We start from the raw sequence: 24,384 nt of genomic DNA on the forward strand, positions 1-24,384 counted from the left end.
TGGTTTAAAGAATTTAAAAAATATGCTTGTGCAATCCCAATGTTCAATTTGCTGTTATTCACCTTTTACTAGACTGTAGACTGTTTTTATTTCAACATAAGCATATATAGAGACCTGCATTTAAGAAATAGAATCGGTCTAGTCGTAGTGTTACCCCTTCTTGGCCCTTTTTAGTTTTCCCTTGGTTACTCAGTCAGTCAGTCAGTAATTCTTTATTCGATAGTTAAAAACATCATAAAAGTACACATATATACAAATTTAAAAAAGAACTACATTATACTAAATAAGACTATCGCAGATTTAAATATAAAATCAAGTAAACAGTATACTCTGGAAGGGTCCCTTCACGAGCCCTCCCCTCTTGAATTTCTTAACTTTACAGCAGTCTTGATAAAAGTCATGATACAACATAATGTCCATGGATCATATGCTCTTTGTAAAAACAGTAAGGCCGTTTTAGCGTGACGGAACTTCTCTTTTTTAGAATCTCTACCAGGAATCTACATCTAGGGTACTTGGTTACTCGTATTAGCAGCTTTAGACTGCCTTTTCTTCGCACAGCCACAAATACATTTGTTTTTGTGACATGATATTTTAGAAATACGCTGTGCACATTATTTGTTAATCGAGACTCCTCTTGGGGTTTAAGTCTGAACATTTCGTAGAAGGTCGAACAACATGATGACTGTTTTCTTGTGCCCGGTCAGACATAACAGATGCACAGCTGCATTATGCAAACACAGTAGTTATCGTCATATAAACTGTGTCTCAGCCTCTTGGAGAGCAGAGGGGAGAATTCCAGCAGAGAGACCAGTCTTGGAATGGAGGCAGCAGCCTTGCGTAAACTAAATTTACACCTTCGATGCGGATCACTGAACTACACGTCAGGTATGGGGCTCGGCACCAATCCCCGAGATCACTAATATATTCCTGTGCTCACATAGTGAGGCTAAGACTAAACAGATATATTAGGTGCCATTATCGGGTTGTTCATGGTTTACAGACCGTTAGTAATAATGATTATTTTTCACAGTTGTATCTGTTTATTAATTGGAGCAAACCTGCTTCAAACTGGACTATGATGGTTTCAATAAATATATTGTAAACTTTCTTTGCGTCTTTCTTCTGTTTATTATGGACACGTATGAGTGATAAAAGAAGATGATGATCTGTTTCCACGGTTCCCTTGTGGTCTAGAAGTTCATGTTCTAGGTTTACCGAAATCACCTGCTACTCTGAAAAGGATAGGAGTGCAGGTGAGGCACTGTGAGCTAGTCGGATTTGGGCATGCAGGTACTGACATGGTAGAGAGACTCAGTCCCTACAGTCTGATGTCCTGTTCTCCCAAGGAACAGTTCTATTTCCAAACAGAATCCCTGCAACATAGTCATATATGTCTGGTAATTCAAAGTTCCTTATATGTAATAATTGCTATTGAGTCCTCTTTAAAGTTAATTCAAAACATGTCATTAGGAACACCGTTGTAGTATAAATTGCTATGAAGTACGCACAGGTTTTTTACGAATTGTTCTACGAGTGTGCTGAAAAATGTATACATTTTGTATGAATTGTTTAGAAGACTGACATCTTCATAAGCACAAACTCAATACCCACACCCCCATAAAATGCTCTTTGGTGAACATCAATCGCAAGCAGCACTTAATAAAACCCCGAAAATAAGATTCTGCAGAAAGAAAAAGTCACAACCAACTGCAGGTAAAATGTCTTTCCCCCAAACTCTTTACACACAGGTCCTGATATGTGACAGAAATGCAATGATATAGAAGATTTCATCCTAAAGTTAAACTATGCAAGGCATTGCCATCTTGTAGAAATTGTGACATATCCAGTGACAGAACTTAAGAAATAAACTACAAACTTTTGACACGTTTGAAATTTTTTAACTTTGACTTATGAAAAACCTCTTCTAGTCATTCAATGTAAACTTCCACTGACCATGAAACGCAGAGGAATTCTGTACAATCTTTCAGAAAAGCTCAATTCTGAATTGCGCCCGAGCATAACGTCAGGATCATTAGGACATTTATTGTAATGAAAGGAATGGTGTTGCACAATGTGTGAAATCTTCATTCTGTATAAAGAACATGACCAAACGTCGTTGTTCAAAAAGCTTCGCCTTGAGCTCCACAATGCCAGTCAGCCAATAAGTGTTCATTCCATCCCATTAGCATCACAATTTCACTTAAGAAGCAGACAACATTTAGGCACTCAGAATCAAAATAAAACAAAGTGTTTTAAGAAGACAAATATGCAAAATAATCACAAATATGGGTTTTAATGCATTGCTACTTTATAGAAAATATTCCCATTACAAAACATATGCAACATTATCCATGTGCTTCGGTGCTCATTTTTTTTGTAAACACATTTTAATGAGGTTTAACACAGCACTTAGCACAACTGCATACGAACAGCATGTTTGTAATATGGTTCTCAAATCACCAACAATTTAAATGTGTGCCTAATTCCCTCCCAGTAAGAAAGAATCCCGCCCCTCCCCGTCTGAGTCAGTACAGGGTCATGAATATAATGCAAATGTACAGTTTGCCTGAGTGCTCTGAGGTAGGGCCCATGGAGCAGGCAGGTCCTGTATGTGCTTCTATGTTCATGTCATAATGATTTACACATTACAATTGCCGAGAAGGATGAAAGACAGAATAGCGCATCACATATACGGAAAGGATAAAGAAGGTTAAGTGAACTTCAGTAAGTGAGGCACTAAAACTGGAAATATCAATTTCATAGAAATCATCAAGGGAGAAAAAAAGCAAAGCAAATAAAAATAAAAACAGCAAGCAAATTGTACAGAGGAGCACAAGGCCAAGTACAGAAAACTACTAATTTCATTCAAGAAAGTTAGTGTTTGGCTGAAGATAGAACCACCTTGGAGCAGACAAGGGGGCTGGGTGGAGAGAAGGAGAGCACCAACGAATTGAAATAATGGACTTCTTAAAAGCCTACAGTTAAATGGGATCACAGTTCCACTACAAATGCATACATAGATGAACAGAAGGTTTTCCAATTCAAAATTGTTTGTAATGTATGTTACATCCTATTGATTAGCAGCTTTTTAATTTTAAAAACATGCAAACATAGTAAGGCCTCACTGAAGGTGTAAGAATCATCTAAGAAACATTAACCAATATAAAATGTTTCAAAGTGTTACATTCCATTGACTGGTTGCAGAGCATCAGTCTTAAAAAATCAACACAATCTTACAGTTACTCTGGTTCCCTTATTTTGATCCAAGATCCGTCCCTTGTAATAAAGCCTTCTGCTGAATCCAGAAAGGCTAGCTGCAGGTATCCCACTTTTAACCATTTCACATTTTCATACGTTTCCACGCACATTCAGAAAGTGCTTTCAGTTATATTGTATATAAAACATTATGAACTGCTAATTATTTAATTTCATGACCTAACCCTGCACAGTCACAAGATTAAAGTATATTGATCTTCAGGATAATATAAAGTGAATATTTAATGAAACCATACAAAACTAAAAAAGCATGGCAATCAAAGACTTCTAGCACCAGTTGCTTTTCTAAACTACAGGTAATACTAGGACTATACATTTATGAAACTGGCCAGTTCATTAAGAATAAGCGTGACTAAACTGGATCTTTTGTGTCTTTAATCCAACAGGTTTCGTACAGAACCCTACTTGAGGTTTGCTTTGCTAAATACTTTGACAGCATTGTCTGAAAAAGTGAGCACAGCACTCTGGACAGCTTCATTCAGCCCATTCCAGTGGAGTTCATATTCGGGAAAAAGGCTACAAAATCACCATCAGATCTATAGAGCAGCTGAAATCTAGAATTTCAGTTTCAGATCAGATACAAGTTAAAACCCTAATTCCATTTCTTTGAATTGCAATTACCGAGTAAACTAAGACTTTTCTGAAGAAGCAAAATTCAGCCCCAAAGCTCTTCTTGGCCTTGGATGGGTTTTCAAAAGTAGAGGACAACACTGTCAATCCCCAGCACAAGATTGTCAGTCACTGTAGGGCTTCTTTGCTGTTTGGCTGATCTCATTTGAGTTCTCCTTCATGCTGTACAAAGGGTCCACAAGCTTGTTGTGCACGTGCATTAAACCTTGAAGAGACAAGAGCAAGAATTTAAAATGCAGGAGACCAAACAGTGTCCAAAGCAACACACGTTTTCTTTTATATTAAATACTGCATGCTATTAAGAGGTATGACTGGCAAAAACAAACGAACAGCTTTTCTGCAAAGGCTTTGGGTTAAGGATTTAGGTATTGACAGTTTCTAAACTGGGTGAGTCAAGCTATTAAGGTAAGGAACCTGAAACTTTACACACGAGTGGGTAGGGGGTGGTGTGTGTGTATTTACTGAGACAAAAGGGGACGTTCTAGTTGGGTGAATGTCAGTGAGAACATTCCATTTTAACCGAACATAATCACTGAAATTCACCAGTTCTAGTTATCTCAAGTAACTATAACTCGTGCCCTAAACTAACTATAACTTGTGCCCCTGCTATGCAGACTATTGCCATCAATGATGTAAGTTCAGATGTTGCAGTCATGTTATCAATGATGTCATAGAACAGATCATGAGTGATGCGGTATGGGAGTTAATTAGCAGTACACTGTGATGGAGCAAGTTTGAAGTACTTTAGGGCACGAGTTATAGTTACTTGAGATAACTATAACTGGTGAATTTCAGGGGCTTTGTTACTTTAAAACTGTATGTTTAAACTGACATTTTGACCTTACTATAACGTCCCTTTAACTTTTGTTTTTTTCAGCCAATTTCTAAAGGTTTCTTTTGTAAGTAAAATATTACAATTCCTAAACATAACTTCACTTTAATCTTTTGTTTTATCTGTGGATGTCTTATTTTTTTTTAAAAAAAGAATTTTTTAACATCAAGTAAGATGTCCATCACTGTGCGCAACGTGGCATTGGGGGCCCAATCCTCCGCTGCACATGGCTAGGGCCTACACCCAAACCCCATCCTCATGGCTCACCCCAGTGGGCAGGCACAGCTGAACATGTGATGAAACAATGTAAAGGGTGACATTTTAACCCAGGTAGACCTGCTGACTGTCAGGACACTAAAATATCAAAAGCTACACTCCCCCTTGCAATATTTTTTTTTTAAATGGATGGTGGTGTCCCTGCTAGGGCCACCACTGGGAGCAAAACATATTATTGAACAAAATCCTAGGGGATCATGGGATGCTCCTTGCATGGAGCAGAGAATAATAAACGGGCAGCGCTTTATGCTCATTTATTATTCTTTTGTTTATATATGTTTTTTTAAAGTGGGTGTTCTGGTGCCCACCAGGGCCACCCACAACACAGCCCCAAGGCCCCCGCCAGCTCCCCAGCCAGCACCCATCCCAGGTAGTTGGCATATATATATATATTTTTTAAAGTGTGAGCCCCGCTGCCCAACTGAGGCAACCATAACACAGCTTCTCATTGGGAGCTGCAGGGGGAGCCCCAAACCCCAAGGCACCGCCAGCTCTCTAGGCAGTTTCCATTGTGGTGCTGGTGGGAGCTGGCTTCTTTTCTTTGCTCCCGTCCGGGAGGAAACAAAGCAGTGTTCCCTGCCTCAGAGTGTGTGGACAGGGAATAATGTTTCATGTTCCCTGCGGCACTCTCCAAGAGAGGAAACACAGCAGTATCCTGGGAGATGGGGTCCCCAGGACCTAAAAAGGCTCAGGGAGGGGGACCGCGTGAGCCTTCAATTTTATGAGAAGCAGCTTTGGGGGATGGGTCCCTTGGGCCTAAAGACCCTGAAAGAAGAACCTTGTGTCTCACCCCTACCCTGGGCCACTTGATAAAAAGCGGCCCTTAGAGCATAAAAAAGGCTCACCCCTTCCAAAAATATAAAAGCGCCAATCTCCAGGGCACTAGCCTACCCTGGGGGCTCAGATTTAAAAAGGGTGGAAAACTGCCGTTTTGATCAGTAGATCCTCTATGCCAATACATTTTTTTATTTTTGGCCCCAGGTACCCCCCAAAGGGTCACCAGGACGAGACATCGACATAGAAGGAATGTACACAAAGTCACTAAGACAAGACATAAATAATAGTGTGTTCCAGCAAATCATGTATACAATATAATTGATGTAAATATAATCAATTGGACGAAGAAACATTGTAAATATAAATGTAACATATTGATACATAAAACTACATATCCCATAATGCCTCATTGTGGGCACAAGGGAGGCGTAGTATAAATAAGAAATAATGGAAGAACTTCTCTGACCGTGAATAAGCCTTGATGGTGAAACGCGTTGGTGGCAGTCCTGAATAAAACCCTCTAAATATGACCTCACATAATGCATCACCGATGAGGTGCACTCGGTGGCAGTGCAAGCTATACTTTGGTCAGTTCCGTCTAACTGGTGAATTTCAGTGGGTTTATTTTGTTTTAAAACAGTAGGAGGTTTTTTATTAGTAGAAGTCCTAGCTATACCTCCACTGCAACCTTTACTTTTCCAGTGACATTTTTTTTATTACAAATTGCATTTTTGGGTCCTATTATTGCATAAAATGCAGTGATCTACAAACCAATATAATGTGGAAAATATTTTATGCACCCCTCGGATATATGCATTTCATCATCTTATTGACAGGCCCAATCTTAACATTGCACATCCTTATGTTGTCTATTGTGTAAGCAACATTCTATTCATTAAAGGCAAACAAAACGTGAACACTTGCATCTTACAGAGAACAGCATGCTCCAAGCAATCTCGCTCATCTACAGACAGAATGCGTTTTTAAAATTAAATTCTACTTTCATGCACATGGAGGTTAGTCTTTTCCTCGTCTTCTTTTCCACAGAACCCAAACAGCATGGTCCAGCATGTTATTCATGGCTTCTAATAAAAAGCTACCTGTTCGAAAAAACAAATTCTTCAACCTGCCTGTCCCAAAATAAACATATAATATTAAAATACAAAACTGGCAATGTGTTTGCAGTAGGGTGCCATACTGTTATCTTGGAGTTCTAGTGATATTTACAAACCACTCTGTATCCCGTCATATATTTTATGAAGTCACTATAACACCTTAATGACAATTCAGGAAGTTTTTATTTGCTCTCGGCTAGGCACAGGACACCTTTCTCAGATCCGCCAGACACCTGCTGAAGTAACTGTTAGAATAGAACCTTATTTCATATGCTATCGAAGAGTGGGGTCATCAAGTCAAGCTCGAAGCCAGTGCTATGTCGCTTCACGGTTCTACAACTGGAGAAATCATCAATTAATCGTCATACATGAAGGTGGAAAGACAGATATTATTTACATAGCAAAAGGGATTCATTACTGCCTGTAGAAGGATAATCACCACAAACGCCTAGGAATAGATTGTTAGTGTTCTACAATATAAAAAGAAATATTAAATGGGGGCAAGGGAACAAACATAGCAACTATTTAAGCACCCATCCACCACTTCTGAATGTTTTAAAAGAAGGCAAATGTAGCCTGTTGAGGGCTCTTTTTTATGTGGGAGCGTAAGGGGATGAGCCTCAGCAACGTTGGCTGAACTTCTACATTAACTTTTTTCATCAGTTTATTTTCAGTTAAAAAGAGCTAAAATGATTGAGGGTGTAACTCATTTGGGGATGGTGGGGGTGTTGTGGGTTTATGCTGGATTTTACAAACAAGAGGTAGGTACTTGAAAGAGGTCTAGATTTTTGATCTGTTAATTGCATATCTTAGTGATAAATTGTATTAAAAGAAATTTTAGGTGCCGGAACCCCCTTCGTTGCCAGTATCGAGGAAGGGAGTTGACTGGTGTGCGCGCCAGGAGAAGCCAATCTATGAAGCATGGGATGTCCCCAAAAACATAAGGTATGGGGTGGGTGGTGGGCATACCATGGACGACTGGTGTGATGATGATGTTGTTTACAGAGATTTGTACTCTGTTCCAATATGCACTGTGATGATGTTAATCGATTCTTGGTGGATGCCGCTGACAATTGTTAAAACGAATACAATTTGGTTATTAAGAGGAAAAATTAGAACGGAAAATGCTACTTGCCCTCCAAGCATCTGTTCGTAGTGTGAAGTGTTGTAGATTCAAATGCTTAGTATACTCCTGCAATCTTGTGAGGTTCATACGAGTGCAAGTTGTTTTTCCTCAAATAAGTCTTTCAAGTCACAAGATGTGCTGTGACTCCTCCTATTGCACATGAGCACCGATTCCATCTTTGATTGTTTTTTGCACAGTGAGTAATGTGCATTGGAAACTAGCGAAAGAATGATCTGCACCCAGCTACATGCTGCCAGGGAGGAGAGCGGGTGGATGTAAATCTGCCGACTATGAAAATTTGCTAACAGGATAACAAGTATTTTCAGCTTGTATGTGTGGCTGGAGATACACATGCTTAAAATACTCTGTATAGCAGTATCCCCCAGAAAGGGGTGGCGAGAATGTCGATGATGCAGATGTGTAAGATAAGGTCTTTATGAAACTGGCCTATATAGGCCTATTGATACACAAGGGTGTTTTCTCACAATAATGTCAAGTACAAGTCTGCAGTGTTGACCTGGCTCCACTTTTACCAGAAATGCCAGAGAGGTGCCCTTTTTAACCCGTTGCGTGCTTCTATCGGGCAACGGCCGTCACGCGCACTACCTCCATAGTGCTGCGCACGTCCGTTAGCCGATGCGACCCCGCCCACTCATTAAAGGTGCCGCACCGCAGCGAATTTCCACCGCGGTAAAAGGGTTAATGGTGGAATAAGCCCTAGGTTGAACAGGTAGAACCCTTTTTGCCTTGTGATAACATGGCTGAACGCATCTGTATATGCAGCCGGCTATGCCTGCCTTGGAGATGGACTGACCTCTCTGGGGCTTTCTGAAGGAGACAGATGCGGTCCAAATTACTTACTGGCTTGGTCCTACATGAGAGCACATGGTAGTACATGAAAGCCTGCTTCAGATACAAAGTGTGAAATGCACTTTCCGCAACTGAGTCTGGTTAAGTAAAGAAAGCCATGGTTTGGTTGGAATGGAAAGGCAATACTACGTAGGGAGGAATGAAGTACTCGTCCTAAGGACTACCATATCTCTGTGTACTTGGAAGACTGGCTCCTGTAGGAGGAGCGCCTGCAGCTCGCTCCTGCCTCGAAGAGCGATGATAGCAATGAGGAAAGCCACCTTCCAGGAGAGGAACAGGGCAGGAATGCACTGGCTCAAATGGTGGACCGATGAGTTTGGTGAGGACTAAATGGAGTTTCCACACCAGAAGTATCCTAGGAGGTATGACCCTTTTAAGGCCCTCCATAAAAGCTTTGGGCTACAGAAATGCAGAAGAAGGACTTATGATCACCTTTCTGCATGTAGGCCTTGGCCATGGCAAAACACAGAGTGTAGGCAAGGCTTGACTTTTGTAAGTGTTGGAGGTAAGCAACAATATCCTGGATGATAGTTTGGAGAAGCAGTAATGAACAAACATCTCCTCTTTTGTGGTGTAACAGACCCGAGATGTGGGCCAACGATCCACCTTTCAAAATAGCCATACAATCTTGTGAAAGATTGAGGTACCAGAATACTATGATCTCGAGTACCAGATTGCAAGGTTGAGCCGCCCAGAGTCTGGATGCCTGACCTTGTCCCTGTGTGAAGAGGTACAGCCCGAGAGAAAGTCTCATGTGGGGCCTCGGTGACATCTCGAGGAGGGTGGAGTACCAAGGCTGGCTGGCCTATGGTGGCAGTACTATGAAGACGGTTGGTGACATTTGCCTACGTTTTCTCACCATGAAGGGAAGGAGCTGGAGAGGTGAAAAAGATAAGGGAAATATACTCAACCAGATGATCCATACTCCAGCCCTTGGACTGTAAATGCTGGTACCTGGCGGCCAAGTTTAGGCATTTTCGTGTTTTCTGTGGGAGTCATCAGGCCTATGTAAGGTGTGCCCCAACGCTAGAAGTATTTGCGAAGAACCTGGGGGTAGAGTTCTGTTATAATTGACTTGTGTCTCTCTTTTCCCTGGCTGGGACTTCCCTGTTGCTCAGATAGTGTGAGTGGTAGAATGCCTGGTGACATCATGGAATGTTTAGTGCCTGGCATGTGTGTGGAGTGACAGTTGATGGCAGGCAAGCTGAGCGACAGGGAGGTCGCTCCTGGTGGGGTTTCATTCCATCTACCTTACTTCCTCTATTGAACTTAACCTGGAACTAAGCTAAGTAAACCTATCCTGTTTTATACATCTGGCTCAAGGATCTTCTATTTACAACATTTTCCCATTCATGGACTTGCTGATGTGTCCTGTTGAGCATGCCGACAAAGTTGTTGCCCACGCCGGGAGGTGCCATGAGACGAATGCCATGGCACATAGTCCAGCAACGATCACCTCCGTTTGAGTGCCCCAGGCACTGCAGCTTGCTACTGCTCTTGATTGGCAAATCATCGAGGCAGGGGAAGATGTGAATGCCCTCCCTTCGCAGATCTGCGGTCACCTCTCCTAAGCTCTAAAAAAAGACCATCGGAGCTATAGTGACCCTGAAGGTGAGTACTCTTAACTGGTAGTGTTTTCCACTTACCACGAAGGGAAGGTATCTTAGATGTATGGGATGGATTGGGATGTGGCAATAGGCACACTTGAGATCGAGGGCCATCATAAAGTCTCCCTTTGAATGAGTGAGATAACATACTGCAGGGTTGCCCTGCAGAAATGTCCTGATAGGATGTATTTGGGGTATGAGATCAAGGATGGGTTATAGTGAGCCATCCTTTTTGACAATTAGGAAAGATCAAGAGTACACCTTGCTCTTGTGGTGTTCTGGGGCCACTAGTACTATGGCATCCTTTTGCAGAAGGATCTGCACTTACTCCGAAAGAAGGGAGTGGTGTTCCTGACTGAGGGTGTGAGTTTGTGATGGTATGATGGGTGGGGTGATATGCAGTCTGAGACAAACAGCAAGGACCCATTTGTCTGACATAATTTCGCCCGCAAGGGAGGAATTTGCAAAACCTTGTACGGACAGGTGACGTGTGATCAGGGCAGTGGCCAGGCAAGTTACTGTTTGGAGGTGGTAGCTTCCTTGCTGGGGGCTACCCATGCCCTTACCCTGCTTGTTGTCCCTGTAGAAGTCCCCATTATGTCCCCTCCTGGGCTCGTAGTGTAAGCTTGCTGCTGCCTTTGAAAGAAGTGGGGGCTGATCGGGCGAGGTGGCCTTTGCCTATGCCGCTGGGCTGATGCCTCCAAAAGGAGCCGCAGTAGGAACTGAGCTGAAGTACCCCCACGGATTTTGAGGTCTCAATATCTTTTTGCTCTTTTCGAGCATCTACTCAACCTGAGGCCCGAAACGGTGCTCCTCATCGAACAGGAGGTCGAGGAGATGCTATTGCACCTCGGGTTGGAACCCGGAGATATGAGGCCAAACGTGGCTCCTAAGTAAGATGCTAGTGTTAGGCGTCACGCTTAAAGTCCAATGTCAAAAACGTAGCTTCCTCGAGGTAAAAAGGCCATTGCGAGATAAGGAGATTAAGTATGCAATGATCTTTCCTGCTAAACTCAGAGTTGAGGCAGAGGGGAAGGTGTGGTTCTTCAGCTACCCAGAAGAAACATGGGACTGGCTTGAAGGGTGGCACACGGTGCGGAAGAAGGGCCAAGCCGACCACCGAGGGCGGCCTGACCAGACCCAGACAGAGCATGATACATCGGCGCCATCAGGAGAAGCCCTCCTAGAGGATGGTAACAGTGAATAAACACACTACATTCGCTGCTGGCCCGGATCAACGCACTGTAGTGATGCTCTTTTTTGCTAACTGCAAAGCTGACTTAACAGGAGTGCGACGTATGACATCCACAACAAACTGACACAGGAAATATCCCAGCAGGCCGCCGTGCGGACTATGATTAATCTGGGATTGGTTCCAGCTGATCAAATAAAAGGCATCGGCTCACGCAGACAAATGATGGTTATCGGGTGCAGGGTTGGGCCATGCACCACTACACTTTTCGGGTGGGTGATAGGCGCTCGACAGAGTTGGGGAGGCGGGTGTTCATTTCCCGCCATGCAGGGTGCAGGGAGGGGGGGTGGAAGGGTTTGTTGGGGAGGACCTTGGTAAATGGTATGGCAACTATTGCAATGGTGATCTGAGACAGTTCACAGCTCAGACCTCAGTGGGATGGGGGGTGGGGTGGGGGACAGGGAAATTTGTTAAGTTCTACACATAGTTTAGGTAACACTTACACAAGACATCAGGAAGAGCACAGGGATCTTTTCACACAGAGTATTGAAATGCGTTGCCGTTAGAGGCCGGAGTGTTGTCTGCATCACGCAGTGATCATATGCCGACTGTTGGGGCTTCAGCGCCGGGGAAAGAGATCATGAAGAATAGGAATGGGGCCAACTTCAAAACAAGGTATTAGGCTGTTGTCATGGAACATAAACGGGCTGAGCGAAAAATTAAAGAGGTGCATAGTATTACAACATGTAAAACGTCATTCACCATATGTGATTCTTTTGCAGGAGACGCACACAATAGGAAATGCTTGTAAAGCAATGAATAGGTGGGGATAACAACAAGTGGCTCACTCAGCTTTTAGCTCAGGATCAAGGGGTGTTGGAATAATGGTAAAAAATAACTTCCAGGTGGCAATTGATCCTATATGGACCGACAAACGGGGCAGGTTTGTAGCGGTTTCAGGGAGGTGGGAAGGTCATATTAAATCGGATGTCAGCGTATGTGCCGCCTGGCCTTCAAGTATTAGCTTTTAAGGACAAAGGGGATCTCCTGCTACCCCTCCCTGAAGGGAGACTATTAGTTGGTGGGGACTTTAACCCCATTGTGTCAGGACACTTAGATTGGTGCCCACCGAGAGAGTTGCCGCCTTTCTGTACACAGATCCACGATTTTCTGGGAGCGATGGGGTTTGTTGACGCCTGGCGGGCGCTCCACCCTATGGATGTGCAATATACATTTCATTACTGCTGTTAGATGAGTGGAGCAGGAGTCCACTGGAGGTCGCTAGAGCGCAGGAAAGCTAGCACGCCAGAAACGCCGGAGCGTACCACGAGTGAGCAGCAGCAGCAGCAGCAGCAGCAGAGTGGGCTCCTGGTAGCCGGTCGGTCGGTAGCCGGTAGCCGCCAGCCCATTGCTGCGGAGAACTGCGGAGCTTCTGCCGACCCGCGGCAGTCCATTGAAAAGCGCTGCCATTACTTGCGCAAGCAGGACACCGCCGCGGCCGCAGCCGCCATCGCAGCACAACACAGCACAGCTCAGCCGGCCCCCAGCCATCAAACGCTACACGCCTCACACCTGCCAGGACTCCGCACCTGGGCTGGGGCTTGATTCGCACCGAAATCGGCCCAGGACTGGGGGCTGGTTCCACTGAGTTCCTAGCACGGCAGGGAAAGGGAGGAAAAGGGAGGATAAAGCGGACCGGCCGCTGTCTCCCATCTGCTGCCTGCTGCCTCTCTGACCGTGAGGCTGACCGTGAGACTACTTCTGGGCCACCGAGGTTGCAGCACAGCACTGCCGTGAGCGAGGGGCAAGGAGCTGCAGGCAGGCAGGTGTGAGCGCTGTGTTTTAAGCGCTGTGATAACAACACCGCCGTTGTAGGGGGGGGGGGCGCCACGTTTGGCCCCCCCCACCAGCTCCACCGCTGCTGTAAGTCACGAGCCAAGACCAGAGAACCGGTAATCCAGACCAGAGCCAACAAGGTGACACATATTAACAAGGGGGCCCATAAGCACTGAATTGCACCGTATAGATTCTTCCAGTGCCTCAGACACCTCAGCTACCAGTGCCTAAGGATGACGCTTAAAAAGACAAAGCCAGGCGCGGAGGTGGAGGTGGACCCTGAAGGCACAGCACAAAGAAGGATAACAAGGAGCATAACTTCTCAACAATTCCAGGAACCATTCAATGGCAATATCCTCCCTCAAGGACTCATCACTCACTTCTTTCAGGCCTCCAGTGGTCTAATAGCCGCGGATGAGAGGCTAGTGGAGACAGAGATCGTCTCCAAACTGGGAGCCCCAGAGTCCAACAAGGGCCAGAGGGGACATCATTCCTGTGAGTCAGCCACCACACAGAAAACCGGCAGTCCCGAGACCTGTCTTAAGTCCACCGCCAGGGTAAAGAGCCCAATACGATCACAGCCGACATTCATCCGAGACCTACAGTGGTAGAGAACGATGAGCTTAATGAGGTAGTTGCAGCCAATCCTCCAATGAGTAAATGCAAGAGATCAAACTCCACGGAGACACCCCGGATACACCAGAAGATAACCTCCCCCGGAATGGAAGTTTAAACAACCTCATTCCTGCAAAAACTAGAACAGTCCATTGAACGAACATTGGATACAACATCAATAAACTCAGGTTGAACTGCCGCCCTTAGAACGCTCCAAACTTAGGGTTGGAGCCCGATGGGCCAAGCACATCAGCAGGATACAACGGAAGAAGCCACTCTTACAGAGTTAAACCTGTCAGCAATAAGAGAAGTACAGGACACAATGGCCAGGGCGTTGCTATGGCAGTCCACAAAGATGGAAGTACAAATCGACTTGCTGCACTCAATTGCTCAACACCTGGTGCGCCAAGACGACAAGCTGGCAAAACTAGAGGTCTCACTTGAAGTCCATAATACCAACGCGGCTCACACTAACTCCTGCGCCGCCATCATAGAAAAATGGTCAGGACTACCAGAAGTACTAAAGGACTTGTTAGTTTTAGCCAAGGGACAAAGAGAGACGCCCCCCCTAGAACAAACAACCCAAAAGCTATTAGATGCGAAGACGGTGCTACCAGAAAAGACCAACTATTGCACTGCGGTTAGCTGCCTACTCAAGGAGCCACCAGCAGGGCCAAGCAAAAACATCATTCAGGAAACACAAGGGAATGGGGACCTTGAGGGCCTGGCTTTTGACACCACCACTGATGATTCACACGATGCAGCTTTTTCTGCGGTGAAGGCTGAAGGTGCACCGGCAGGGGCGCAGGCACCGCTGTCAAGCAGGGCAAAAAAAAGACTAAAGAAACAACTGAAGAAATCCAAAACCAAAAGTAGACATATATTACCAGCAACATTAACTCCTGGTGCTATAGAAAACAAAAGCAGCCCAAAGCCGCTTTTCCCCATTTTCAATTTTAAACAGAAAACTAAGACCATGAAAACAAAAGATGAACCCTCCACCCCAGGTGAGGCCCAAAGCCAACAGATTATCCATCTAGAGGGCCCACACATGGTTGGGCTAACTCTGGCGAGAACCCATGAAGAGGAAGTTCATCAAAGGACATCACAGGAGGACGCTGGCATACAACCCAGGGCTTATAACCCCCCAGGCTGGGTGCACCAAAATAGGACTGTAAATAACCCTAAAACAAACCAGGGTGAGCCGCAAGAAGATCAAACAGAGGTTGAATCGCTAAATGAGGCGCCATGCAGACAGCGGCCAGGAGTCATCCATAAAAATCCTCTAAACTCAAACTTTCAGAGGCACATCATCCTGGGAGAAGGGCAGATATTGTGCCCCCCTCAGCATAATAATCAACCTGTAACACAAGAGGTGCTGCTTACTCCCAGATATACAGCCAAAGGCTCTTATGACATTCTAAACAGGTCTAACATTGTCCGCCTCTTTGGTCATATTGAATCCTTGGCACAAATTACCTCAGACAAGATCGAATGGGTACAGTTCAAAAGCCTGGAGAAGGATACCCATGGCGACTCTACTCTAGTTGGTTTCGCACAACAGCAGGCCCAACATGCAGTCCTCAAGGAAGCGTCACAACTCGCAGAATGGAGTATCGAAGTCACTGTCATCAGTGCGCCAAAATATCGACACGTCCCAACGCTTAATCATGGTCAGCAAGAACCTACATCAGTCCTTAAAGGTACAAGGACCAAAAGCCTAGGTGGTGGGGCAAATACAGGGAGGTCAAGATCCCCGTTAAAAATTAATATCTCGCTTAGAGACACACAGCGAAGAGTGCAGCGACTCCAGCAAAGACTGGACCATACGGAGGTCACATGGCGACAGGGTCCCTAACCAAATACATAACCATGAAAACAGAGCAAGCTTAAACCAATTTAGCGGCCAAGATCGTAGGTTAACCATTATTTCATGGAACATTGCTGGGCTAAGTAACATTTTTAGCGACATGGCCTCACTAGACTATCTCGCAAAGGGGGACATATTGTGTTTTCAGGAGACCTGGGCGAGGACTACCACCCCAATTGGCGGCTTCTATGAATACTTAATATCAGCGACCAAAAGGACCATCTTTGGACGCCCGTCGGGGGGCCTATCCATTTTTGTAAGTCATGCTTGCAAACTTAAAATCAGAGAACTAAAAGTGGCGTCATCTGACCTTCAAGCAATTACAATAGAGGGGTTGAAAACGGGATAATAGTCCCACTCACTATTATTAATCAATTGTTACATTAACCCAACCAAACATCAACAGTATCAGGCCATGGAATATCTCACCAGTACTTTGGAAAATCTACTCATAAGCTTTGAGCATCACAATGTGTTAATGGCGGGAGACTTCAATATAAGAGGCCTGGGTCAGACCCCTGTTGCACCCCAAAGTAAGAAGTTGGGCCCTCTGATTTCTCTTTTTACAAATTTTAATCTACAATCCACACGTGACAAAAAAAACTAGCTATCCCACATGGATCGCTAAACCGACCTTCAGGAATTTTTCCACCATTGATTATATTTTCACCAATGAATGGCTGGCCCATAAATGATGTGATTTCACTGTGGACGATAGAGATGAAAGTGACCACAGACTCTATGCGCTTCTTTCAATTTGGCGCGGGAACAGGTGGAAGCCCAGGAAATAAATAATCGAAGCAACCACAGGCGACAAACGTCATCTTATTCTAAAAAGAAAAAAATGGACGACCAACCTCAGTCATAGCCTGTTGGAGTTTGTAGCTAAAAGGGAGGCAGAACTTAACACACAAGACATAAAAAACATCGCACATTTTTGGGAAGCACTGACCATGGATTTACTGAAGAACTTGGGCAATACCAATCAAGGAAGAAGCTGTCTAAAACAATCCTGGTTAAGACGTCAAAAACAGCAGAGCTTGACTCAAAGCAAACAAGCCCTTAACAAGGCAATCAAGGCAAAAAAGAAAGGCCTCTACGGGTCACAGATGTCCTCCATCCCTGTTTTGCGAGCCACTTACAAGAAGAAAGTCTGGGAGTTGAAAAGACAGATGACAGAAAAGAACTGGCTCAAAGTGTTCTCCCAAATTAAAGAAAAAGACAACAGTAAGCTATGGCGATACAATAATAGCCTGAGCCCCAGAAGCGAGCACAAGGAAAACAGTGTGGCAGGCATTGTGTGGGAACAGTACGTGAAAGGGCTGTACACCTGCGGGGTAAACAAGAAGGACCCCCGCAGCTCAGAGTGGTCGCAGGTGGCAGCTGTAACTACTAAACCTCAGAGCGCGCGGAAAGTCATCACAGGGCCCAGTCAGCCCGCCAGATACACGGAGGAGGACACTGGAAGGTACATTAGAGCCATAAGATCAGATGGGGCCCCTGGCCCAATGGCATTCCAGCCCAGGTCTTCAAAACTGCCCCTGCCTTTTTTGCATCAATACTCACCCCGCTATTTAATCATTCATTCTCTACAACAATTTTACCAACATCTTGGAAAGGCTCGGTCCTATTTCCAATTCATAAGAAGGGTGACCACTTGAACCCGGCTAACTACAGGTTCATAGCCCTTCTCGACATAGAAGCCAAGGTATATGCCCGCCTATTACTCAGGGACTTAGAGGCCTGGGTGTACAAGAACGGCATTCTCCCGCCTTCTCAGACTGGCTTTAGGGCCAATAGTTCCACCTTGGATAATATCAGAACGCTGTCCTACCTCTCGAAGCAAGCCGTTTTGCGGAATAAATTGCCCCCGTTTTGTTGTTTTATTGACTATTCCACAGCCTTTGACCGAGTAAACAGAAGTCGGCTATGGGCAAAACTTGAATCCTGGGGGATCCCTCAAACCCTGCTCAAAGCCATAAAAGCCCTCTATGAGGGGACATGGGTTTGGGTGAAATTAAGCCAAACAACCACAACATCAAGAATTGAAACTAATTCTGGACTAAAGCAGGGATGTGTCTTGGCCCCCCTACTCTTCAACTTGTATACAGCGGACTTGGGGCAAGCCCTGAAAGATGCCAATCTGGTACCTCCGAGACTGGGGAAGCTGGTCTTGGGAACACTCCAGTACGCAGACGACACGGTGGTCATGGACCACACCAGGGTGGGGCTCCAAAGAGCATTAAACAGTCTTGCAATATACAACGAGGAAAACAGCCTACGAATCAACGAGAGCAAGACAAAGATAGTAATCTTTGGTAAATACCATCACAAAAAACAAGCAATATGGACTTTGGGTGAGCACCGAATCAGTACAGCCACACGCTATAACTATCTGGGCGTATGGGTGTCAGAGAGGGCTACTACAGCCAAACATTTAAAGGAGTTAAAACCGAGAATCGACAAAATAATCCTGTCCCTTAGACGCCTTAGTCATCGCCTAGTTAGTCCATCAATAGAACCGATGTTGACCGTACTTAGGGCAAAACTGATTCCCGCTATTACGTATGGCCACCTAGCCTACCCAGGAGCATTTGAGAAAGTTATCAATGCGGCCCAGATGAAAGCCTACAAGTCTGTGTTACAGGCTCCCAGACAGGCAAGGAACACTAGGCTAAGGCTGGAAATAGGCTTGAAACGCCCGGAGTTGGTATTACAGGGGGACTTGTTAAAATACTATATCAGAGTTCTGAAAGCCCCAGAAAATAATCTTAAACATTTCTCAAAAATTATATTTGGAGAAGCGGGCTCCCCATGGCACTCTAAGTTGGAACAAGGAATTGTCCTACTGAAAATTGAGGGAAAGAGCTTGCCCCTTCATGAAATTCCTTATTCTGCCTGGGCCCTAGCTGTAAAGCGCCAAGTCCAGACCATTTCGTTTGAACTGGATAGGTCATCACTCCGGGACAACCCTCTCACACTGGCCCTGGATAAGTCATACATTCCCGGTAAACCCCAGCCATATTTACAAGACTCACTTTCCACTCAAGCAAGAAAGAAAATTCTGTATCTGCGCCTCCTGGCCCTTAGGATCGTGGACTTTAACCCAAAATGGGCACGAACTGACTGTACTATTGCCTGCCGATTATGCAACTACCATAGAGAATCTTGGTTTCACTTATTATGCTGCTGTACAAAATTGGCCAGCGACCGTCACCGTTTGCTGCGCCCGGCCCTACGGAATTTGGGCCATAGAACTTGCAGAGAGGCTTCAGATTGGTGCTTTTCAGAAATTACGACTTGTCTACTTGCTAGGGTTGGTAAGTTTACCCATCAAGTTAGAACTGCACTTGATTTCCATCAAAAGGCCACAGAACTGAAGAACCTTGTTATTTAGCAACGAGAACCATCTGGTGTTCTAATCATGCTAGCTGTCACCCAATTTAGGAATTTGTTGCAAAGCTACTGGAATCACCGGAATCAGAAATTTAACCAGGGCCTTACAGGGGGCTTTTTAAGAACTTTTCTATTGACAATAGGCATTATGGAGAGAACAACTCTGCTGAACTTTCACACAACTTGAGACTCTGAGGTTTTTACGCTATCTTAAAGCTGAATATAGGGTTTTAAACAGGGTAGGGTGTTTTGGGAGGAGGGTGATTACTATGTGTTCTATACTGTATAGATTTTAAGTAATCGCACAGTCAATAAAGTTTTACTTACTTGCATTTCATTACGGGGCCCATCATAGGCTATCTAGAATTGATTACGTTATTGTGCTGGCAAATCAAATGGCGCAAATCAAAGAGGTGCGTCACTTGCCAAGGGGCATTTCGGTCCACTCACCAGCTTGTTTCTTGTGGAGGTTGGGGAACTGCAGGTGGGCAGGACAGCCCAAATAAACCCATGGTACCTTTAAAAACCTGCTAATTAGAGACAAACTTATAAAAAGATGTTTGTGCTTTATTATCAAGAAAAAGAGGGCTCTGTAGAGTCCGCCCAGATACTATGCGATGCCTTCAAAGTGGTGATTAGAGGTTATGCAGTCTCCCCGATTATTGGAACCCGGAATGAGAAGAACGCACAATTAGCAAGTTTAGAAACAGACATATTACTTCACGAGAGGGAAATATAAGTCTCACAATCAGAAGAGACCAAACACTTGTTGAAGATGAAAACAAAAGAATACACATCTCTTGTTACAGATGCTGCTAGAATGCAGTACAGGGCAACGTTCAGTAGAATTTACGGCGTCTGTGATAAAGCCGGGAAACTACTGGCATGGCTGGATCGCCGACAGCAAGCCAGCAGTTTAGTGGTAGAATTGACAGGCGATTCGGGTCAACAGCTAACTGACCCGCAGGAGATCGCAGACAAATTTAGGAATTACTATAAGCAGGTTTACAAATCCTGCACGGCATCCACAGATGCATAGACAGACTCCCTGCTGTCCAATATGCCCCTATCTACTCTCTCTGAAGAAGACCGGGCTAACCTGGATATAGAACTAGCGAGCACAGGGGTAGAGAGAGAGCAATAAGAGACCTGCAGGGAAGGCGATGGGCTCTAACAGTTTCGCAATCGAATTGTATAAACTGGCCCGAGTAAACTAGCACCATATCTCCTGAAAATATTTTTGGAGAGTCGTGCGAAAGGGATTTTTACGGAAGAGCAGAGAATGGCCACCATTGTGGTCATCCATAAAAGTGGGAAACCCAAGGACAAAATTCCCTCGTACCGGCCAATCTCTCTGTCTAACGGAGAGGTCAAGATCCTAGCGAAATTATTGGCAACTCGCTTGCTCCAAGTTATAGTAAAACTCGTGCATCCACACCAGTCTGGCTTTATGCCAGCACGAAAAACTTCTCTAAATCTTCAACGTTTACAGAGAGTAATGGGAAGACTGGACACGTTACAGGAAGACGCAGTGGTGGTATCCCTTGACGTCGCCGTGGCATTCGACACAATCGAGTAGCCATATAGGTTCGCAGTCTTAAAGAAATTCGGATTTTGCCCGAGTTTTTAAAACTGGGTCCACCTCCTATACACGGGCCCATTGGCCCAAGTAGTGGTGAATGATCGGAAGTCCCCAGTGTTTACTCTTGAGAGAGGGACTAGACAGGGGTGCCCCCTTTCCCCGCTGCTCTTCGCTCTGATGTTGGAACCATTGGCAATGTGGATCAGGAAAGATTCAATTGTAAGGGGTCTCGGGTGGTTGGAGGAATAGGAGGACCGCATTTTCCTGTACGCGGACGATATTTTATTTTATATGGCGTCACCCAGAACATCACTAAACAGGGTGTTGCATATTATAACTAATTTCAGGAAATATTCAGGTTACTGTATAAATTGGACGAAATCAGTCATCTACGTCCTCGGAGGCAAATTTCCCCCATACCCAAGGGACAGGCGCGGTGCGTCCATTGGGGCGTAGCCCCACTAAGCCCCATGGACCCACCGCGTCGAGGAGGGGCGGCGAGGCTGGGCCTGCTGCAGCTGCGCAAGTGGATTTTTGGGCAGAAACTAGCCCGCGCATGCGCAGATTGTTTCCCCTGTGCAGTTCCCCTTAGAGAGAGGACCAGGGGGCAGGCCGCAGCCCCCGGGGTTGCACAGGGCGACTGGGCGAGCAGTCATGGTGCCCCCCCCCCAGCCAATCCCGGCGGCCGATCCTGCTTGCAAAAAGGAGACCCTATGGAGAAGCTGTGGTGAAGCAGTGCCTGCAGTCTACAGTCTACAGAGGACATATAGCCTATAGACTATAACTATACCTCAAAGACTCTGAAAGTCTCAGCTGAAAACTTGATCCGTCGTCCAGCGATCTGCGATCTGCTGCCTGCCTACTACTACACCCAACCTGCACCTGTAACCTGCGTCTGTAACCTGCGATCTGTGGTCAACTAGGAGGAGGGGTGAGGCGTGGTGGGGGCGAGGTGCTCAGCGAGCACTAAGGGGCTTATTGCTGCTGATTGTAATACCACGAAAAACTACCACCCGCCACCCGCCACTCTCCTCTACCCTCCTCCGTCCTTCTTCACTGCCACATCACTGTCACAGCCGTCGCCGCGGTAACTGCTAATCCTTCGGCAAGATTCACACAGACTCACGTGTCTCCAGCGTGTCATCACTGTGACAGTGGAGCTACAATAGTGGAGCTGCGCAATGGTGTGATGGAATGAAGCGGACGCCTGTCGCCTGACGCTAGCTCGTGGAGTGCGGATGCGGCAAAAGAACTCTAAGATCTGTAGAAAGCAATTAAGGAGAGCCGAGAGGATCGGCCACCCGATGCGACTGGCTTCAGGTTCGAACTCTCCCTCATGGATGGGTGGATGCATGAATGAATGATGTATGGATGCAGGATGGGTGGGTGGATGCACGAATGATGTATGGATGGATGGATGCATGGATGCATGCATGCTGGATGGGTGGATGCATGGTGGATGAATGAATGATGCAGGATGGGAGGATGGATGGGTGGATGCATGAATGATGGATGGATGGATGCATGATGGATGGGTGGATGCATGAATGATGTATGGATGGATGCATGATGGATGGGTGGATGCATGAATGATGTATGGATGCATGAATGATGGATGGGTGGATGCATGATGGATGGGTGGATGCATGATGGATGGGTGGATGCATGATGGATGGGTGGATGCATGATGGATGGGTGGATGCATGATGGATGGGTGGATGCATGATGGATGGGTGGATGCATGATGGATGGGTGGATGCATGATGGATGGGTGGATGCATGATGGATGGGTGGATGCATGATGGATGGGTGGATGCATGATGGATGGGTGGATGCATGATGGATGGGTGGATGCATGATGGATGTATGGATGGGTGGATGGATGTATGGATGGGTGGATGAATGATGTATGGATGGATGGATGCATGATGGATGGGTGCATGAATGATGTATGGATGCAGGGTGGGTGGATGCATGAATGATGTATGGATGGATGGATGCGTGGATGCATGATGGATGCGTGGATGCATGATGGATGCGTGGATGCATGATGTATGGATGCAGGATGGGTGGGTGGATGGGTGGATGAATGATGGATGGATGGATGGCTGCATGCATGATGGGTGGATGCATGATGGATGGGTGCATGAATGATGTATGGATGCAGGATGGGTGGGTGGGTGGATGGGTGGATGCATGAATGAATGATGTATGGATGCAGGATGGGTGGGTGGATGAATGATGTATGGATGCAGGATGGGTGGGTGGATGCATGAATGATGTATGGATGGATGCATGCATGATGGATGGGTAATTGCATGAATGAATGATGTATGGATGCAGGATGGATGGGTGGATGCATGAATGAATGATGTATGGATGCAGGATGGGTGGGTGGATGCATGAATGATGTATGGCTGTATGCATGGATGCATGCATGATGGGTGGATGCATGGTGGATGGATGGTTGGATGCATGAATGATGTATGGATGCAGGGTGGGTGGATGGATGGGTGGATGCATGAATGAATGATGTATGGATGCAGGATGGGTGGGTGGATGCATGAATGATGTATGGATGGATGCAAGGTGGTTCGGGCTCGCTCGCTCGCTGTGGTGCAATATGCAAATTAGTTTATGCCTCACCACTTTCAAATGTCACCAGCCCCCCTGCCAAGGGATATACCATTACAGAGGCGGTAGAGGGGCTTAGATACCTGGGGATTTATATCACCAGTGACCCGGAAAGGTTCTATGATCGCAACCCTTACCTCCACTACAGAGAATCAAATGTGACATTACGCACTGGAAGACATTCCCACTGTCGCTGCTGGGACGCACAGAGCTCTTTAAAATGATGTCCCTACCACGATTCTTATGTCTTACAGAACCCTCCAGGCCCGATCAGCTCAAAATACTTTAGAACAATAGAAAGCTCCCAAAGAGAACTTTTGTGGGACGGTAAACCCCCCGAATCTCCACCCAGAAGCTTACAAGGGGACGGTACGATGGGGGAATTGGCCTCCTGGACATTAGAACATACAACCGGGCTGCACAGTTAGCTGCCATAAACCAATGCATTTATAGGCGCCCAACAGACCCGGGATACCTGATGGATAGGTAGCTGCTCCCTAAAGGGGATTTCACAAGAGTGCTATATACCAAGCCCACCAAGTTGAAGCTGACCGGCCCCACCATGCACGCTGTCCACACATGGCGGGCAGCGACCATGAGCCTGGGTTGGGAGGGGCAAATGACACAAGCCACCCCTCTCAGGGATACAGAGATGTCCGGTAACCTGCGTAAAACTAAAGGCTTTGACCGATGGGATGCTATCAGCATCTCCAAGGTCGGTGATTTGTGGAGGGCGGGCGACGTAGT

The 24,384-nt window shown here is 45.7% G+C and overlaps 1 protein-coding gene across 2 annotated transcripts in view; it reads right to left on the reverse strand.

The window, feature by feature from the left end:
• Positions 1 to 2,280: 2,280 nt before the first annotated feature.
• The window catches only part of GNPDA1 (glucosamine-6-phosphate deaminase 1), a 75,754-nt gene continuing 53,650 nt past the window's right edge, over positions 2,281 to 24,384 (reverse strand). For both annotated transcript variants that reach the window (XM_078653070.1, XM_078653069.1), the window contains exon 7: positions 2,281 to 4,114. In XM_078653070.1, coding sequence (XP_078509196.1) covers positions 4,014 to 4,114 — 101 coding nt within the window. In that variant the 3' untranslated portion in view covers positions 2,281 to 4,013. The remainder of the gene's footprint in view (positions 4,115 to 24,384) is intronic.

The sequence above is a fragment of the Lissotriton helveticus genome, chromosome 7 (assembly GCF_964261635.1).
Source record: "Lissotriton helveticus chromosome 7, aLisHel1.1, whole genome shotgun sequence".
Lineage (NCBI taxonomy): Eukaryota > Metazoa > Chordata > Amphibia > Caudata > Salamandridae > Lissotriton > Lissotriton helveticus.